This window comes from Nanorana parkeri, unplaced genomic scaffold, assembly GCF_000935625.1.
Source record: "Nanorana parkeri isolate BGI_ZX_2015 unplaced genomic scaffold, ASM93562v1 scaffold28, whole genome shotgun sequence".
NCBI classification, from domain to species: domain Eukaryota; kingdom Metazoa; phylum Chordata; class Amphibia; order Anura; family Dicroglossidae; genus Nanorana; species Nanorana parkeri.
In genome coordinates this window covers 742226-747705 of record NW_017306296.1, presented here as the reverse complement: position 1 = coordinate 747705, position 5480 = coordinate 742226, and the positions used below count along the sequence as shown (strand labels likewise).

At 47.0% G+C, this 5480-nt stretch overlaps 1 protein-coding gene across 1 annotated transcript in view; it reads left to right on the top strand.

The window, feature by feature from the left end:
- Nucleotides 1-3935: 3935 nt before the first annotated feature.
- Nucleotides 3936-5480, top strand: part of GPCPD1 (glycerophosphocholine phosphodiesterase 1) — a 51853-nt gene continuing 50308 nt past the window's right edge. Inside the window, exon 1 of the mRNA XM_018566725.1 lies at nt 3936-4004. Within this exon, the coding sequence (XP_018422227.1) occupies nt 3956-4004 (49 nt within the window). The 5' untranslated portion in view covers nt 3936-3955. The remainder of the gene's footprint in view (nt 4005-5480) is intronic.

Genomic DNA, 5480 nt, shown 5'->3' with positions numbered 1-5480 from the left:
TCCTCCATCACTCCTATCTCCTTCACCCTGTGGATCCCTTGGGAGATAGTTGCGGGTGTTGGGTCCTTCCAAAGAAGTAGGATACACGACTTTATAGCATCATGTAGGTGACGAAGCACAGAAAGACTGTAGGATCTCCTACAGTTATGAAGCAAGAAAAATTAAGGATCATTTGGAACAATAAAATCTGTGAATGTTTTCAAAACGGAACAGACTGATATGCAAAAAGAGGTCAACATGAGGATTATTTTTTGTATCTTCTTTGTTGTGGAAAAACTGTTTAAAATTGTATTAAGCAAAAAAACAAAAACATTTACCCATTAAACGGTAAGTTCACTTTTTCACAAAATGTACTGCACTTACCTGTATGATCCCCTGCCAGAACCCCTCCCCCCCCAGCCCCCGGCATGCTAGCATTCTTCTAAATATTTATATGACAATGTTTTAAAAGATGAGTAGTCATCCTGTTGGCCAAGCACTTTAGTTTACTCCCTCCACCTCCTGTTCCAGTGACGTTAATCTATCCCTAGATAGCCAGGACAAGGAAACATAACAAGTTCCAGGAACACGTGTCCTCTGATGACCCTGTCTTTGGCTGCTAACTGCATGCTGGTGTATTAATATTACAGCTCTGTGACACTGCGATGTGCTGCTCTATTCCTCCTCAATATGGCCCAGCACAGCTGCACACGTACAGCAACAGACTTTCTCCCACCCAGCAGTGTATATAGTATAGTGTATAGTTATTAACCCCTTAATGCCTAGAGTAAAACAAAACTTAGAGCCCAACAAGAAAAAAACCACCATTGTAGTGGGGTTCCCTGCACTGCAAGGCTTAAATGCTCTTAAGTTTAGGGGTAGAGGGATAAAGAGTCATACTTGCCTTATTCCTCACTCTAGCAGGTTCCCTCCATTTGTGTGACTGGTCCAGCGAAGACTCCGCTTTCAGACACTCCCGGCTGTGGTCGCACACCTATCTCTGCTACATTCAATGTAGGGCTGACAGCCCTGAATTATACATGATGACACTGAGGGTTTGACCACACCTGGGGTGTCAGGAAGAAGAGGAGCGCACTGGAGCCTGACTTAGGATTAAAGGAGAACTATGAGGTGAGTGCTTTTCACTCATAGTTCTAGCCGACCTGTGACAATGAGACTGTCACAGGTCGGCTTAGTAGATCGGGAGGTGAGCGAACACATACCGGTGTTCGCTCACCTCTCGATCCTGTCACGGCTCTCTGCCGTGACAGGGGAGGGGGGGGGTACAGCTGGCTCTGCCTCTAGATAGGCAGAGCCAGCTGTCAGTCACGCAGCTGGGCGGATCCAGACATAATATACCGCGAGCTACAGCTCGCGGTATACTGAGCCTAGGGTGACGGGAGGACGCTAGTTTGTGTCCTCCCGTTACCCGAAGGAGAACTATGGGGAAAAGCCTTAACCCCATAGTTCTCCTTTAAGGTAAGTGATAATGTCTCTTTCCCTACTCCCTTGACTTAAGAAGCATTTAACCATTGCAGTGTGGGGGGAGGCTCCACACTGCAAGGGGTCTTTTTTTTCCATTCCAGAGTTTAGCTTTAATCGTCTGAACCCAGTTTTGAAACTTTGGCATGTGTTAGTAAAACTGTGTATCTAGGAGGATTCTTCCTTGTTTGGTTCAGGACAAACTGGGCCTTCCTTTTGGTTGTATTATAATGTGATTTCATAATCAAAGGAAAACTGGCCCAAAATAGAAAAAAAATAAATAAAATAATTTTAGCTGTATATTTCTTTGCATTACCATGACCAGGGCTTGTACACCCGAACGCTTGAATGTAAACCGCCATCCAAGAAGCTCCCGGCCGTTTAATTACAACGACTGGCCGGGAAGCTACTCGTCCGGCTCCGGCATCCTCTCGTCACAGACAAGACGACAAGTGGATTTTTCAAGCCCTGACCATGACCCACCACTACAAAAAAACCTAAAACAAATTATTTTCCTGGCGTGCATGGGAATACCAAATGCGTCCATTATCTGTTGTTTGTACCCATAGTATGGTCCAGAGCCGATAGGGCACATTTTACTTTCCGAGAAAGCAATAAATCCAAATTGGCTGTCCCAGTGATCACCGGGACACTAAAGAAACTATGGGAATGTTGGATTAGTTTATGCAGGTCAGCATTATAAATCAAGATAAATAAATAAAACCTACTATAAAATGAACTCAAACAGTACATTGTCCATCACAATCCTCTTTTTAGTATGTGTAGCAATTATTGGGGGGTAAGGTGTGTTATCAGGGATGTTCCTAGCCTTCTTGCTGTCTGAGGCTATCACAAGCTCTCTATGTGATAGCATTTTATTAGTGACAGGTTCTCTTTAAGGAGACATTAGGGGTCTGTTAGACATTTGCAGCCCACTGAAGTTGATCAAGCACAGATTGTAGCATCATAGCCTCTGCATTCCTCTCCTGCACATACTGGCCAACATCATGTCCTCTGCATTCCTCTCCTGCACATACTGGCCACCATCATGCCCTCTGCACTCCTCTCCTGCACAGTGCTGGTGCAAGGATTCTTGCCTTTTTTTTCACTTACCTTTTGGCGCGGGAGAGCAGCGGCGAGTCAGCGCTGGTCCGGTGGGAGGAGCTCCAGGTGGGGTCCTAATTTAGCTGGCCGGCGACTGTCAGAGGTGCCATACGTGTCGGGATCCTCTGGCAGTCACCGGGCAGCTAAATTATGACCCCCACCTGGAGCTCTGGACCAGCGCAGACTCGCCGCTGCTCTCCCGCACCGAAAGTAAGTGGAAAAAAAAAACATAGCGCAAGCATCGGGGCATTTTGGCAAGTACAAGTACTTGTCAAAATGCCGTTTTTTCCACCCTCACCCTGCAGCACCCTCATGCGGTCGCCTGACTTGCCTTGCGGTAGCCCCGGGCCTGCTCCTGCACATTCCGGACCCCATTATGTCCTCTGCACTCCTCTCTTGCACATACTGGCCACCATCATGTCCTCTGCACTCCTCTCCTGCACATACCGGACACCATCATGCCCTCTGCACTCCTCTCCTGCACATACTGGACACCATCATACCCTCTGCACTCCTCTCCTGCACATACTGATAGAATTTCCAGGCTGCACCTGGAGGCATATTGTCATATGATTGCCTGAGAAGAGCAATACTGGCCAACCTGAACTTCAGTACTTCCAACACACATCAGGATTACATGCTTGGGACTCTGTTATGTGAGGAACACCAGAGGAAACTTTCATGGCGTTTGCTCCAGAAAACAACTTTACTTTTTTGCTTTTATTACGTTGCATTATCTCAGCCAAACCATAACCCTGGGCGGGGCCTTTGCAGGAACAGCTTGTTACGACAAGGGGGGGTTATCCCGGGCGAGAAGTCAGGGACAGCCGCCAGCTACAATAGAATGACATCCTATTTCTCAATCTATCACTGTATACTCACACAAACATCAACAAAACGAATCATGACCTACCCATAACAGCCAATCAGCATTCTCCTATTCCTCCGCCCGCTCAGCTATTGGCTGAGGACAGCCGGATCTGTGATTGGCCATGTCAGAGTCGATGGACGTGGCTTCGTGCCGCAGGGTAGGATAACGCTGTGTTACTCTAGGCTGTCAGTGTTTCCGGTGTACGTTGTCTTCGGCTGGCACGAGCCGGTCCAGACCGGTTTGATAAAAGGGAGATACGTCACAACTTGCAGTATCGGTGTAAACGGCACCGGGCTCGGCTGGTAATTTGTCTTTATTAGCGTAGGGGGTTCTTTAATATGGTCTGATCACAGTCATGTGATTGGGGTGTCCTCTGTGTTGGGGTCACCGGTGGGAGTCTGTGATGTGTCCTGTCTGATCTTGCATTTCTGCTGCCTATGACATATCAGTACTGACTGCTTTGTGATACCTCTGAATGTTTCCTGTCTTTCTAGGGAGGATCTCCATCAAGGCTGCACCATGACATCTTCCCAGGTCTGCTTCCAAGTCAGAGGAGCAACAGAACAAGGTAAAGGCACAGCCCATGGCCTCCTTATAATGGGGGACTGATGGCCAGACTAACTGCCATTTTCCTGGTGGCATACCCAGTGTACGCACCAGATCTTCCATTGTAATTATCCTGATTTATTGCCCCATGAATGACTGAATCAGAAGTCTGTGCTTTACCTGCTGGCTGAGTCCAGGACTGACACCCTCCTGATCTCTATGTCTTCCATCTGGTCATACAGTGTGGGATGAACACGTGTTTATTCATGCCACACATTGTATATAACAGAGACTTGTTACTAGGCTGCGCTCTGGTCTAGGGGTGGAGGATCGTGCTGTGTGTACATAGGTTATTTTCAGTGTTGTCTTATGTTCATGTTTATTTTTGTCCGGTGATTGGTTGTCTTCTTCTCATGATCTACATGGCTAGCAAGAACTTTAAAGAACTCCAGGAAAAACTTTTATTAACCCTGCAAGGGTTAAAGTGACACTAAATACAGCAATTTAATCTTAAAAATGTATCCAAGTTTATTAAAGGAGAACTATGGGGTTAGGGCTTTTCCCCATAGTTCTCAGGGTAACGGGAGGACACAAACTAGCGTCCTCCCGTCACCCTAGGCTCAGTATACCACGAGCTGTAGCTCACGGTATACTGAGACGCTGAAGCGGATCCTGACAATTATGTCTGGATCCGCCCAGCTGCGTGACTGACAGGTGGCTCTGCCTATCTAGAGGCAGAGCCAGCTGTACCCGCCCCCTCCCCCGTCCATTCCGCCAGTCAGCGCTGGCGGATCGGAGCAGGGAGGGGGGAGCCCAGCCCCTCCCCTGTCACAGCAGAGAGCCGTGACAGGAGCGAGAGGTGAGCGAACGCGGATATGTGTTCGTTCACCTCCCGATCTACTGAGCCGACCTGTGACAGTTTCATTGTCACAGGTTGGCTAAAGAACTATGAGGTGAGTGAAAAGCACTCACCTCATAGTTCTCCTTTAACTACCCTGTTTTCCCTGAAAATAAGACCTACCCCAAAAATAAGACCCAGTACTATTTTTGGGAATTGCTAAAATATAAAAGACCTACCCCGAAAATAAGACCTAGTTGTGACCATTGCCAGGGCTGGTGGTGGCATAAGGGGGAACCTAAAGAGCCGTGTGAGAGAATCAGCGGTGCCAATGAAGCCAGCACTAGAGGAAGCGAGGCGGCAGCACAGGGGGCAGAGCCGCATAAGCTGATATTTCCTATAGGAGTCACAGGCAGAGTGATACCAAATGCACTCCGCCTGTGATGAATCTATAGTGAAAGTGCGCTTCTCTTTTTCTGGTTACCAAATTGCTCTTGGAAAGGTATGGCACCCCTGATTGCCCTGATCACCCTATTCTTAACTTTGCCATTTTGGATTATTTAATTTGGATTTGCACTAACTTTGAAATGTTATACATTAAAAAAAATAAGAAATAAGACCTAGTGTGTTTTTTTTTTTTTTTTTTTTTTTTTTTTTTTT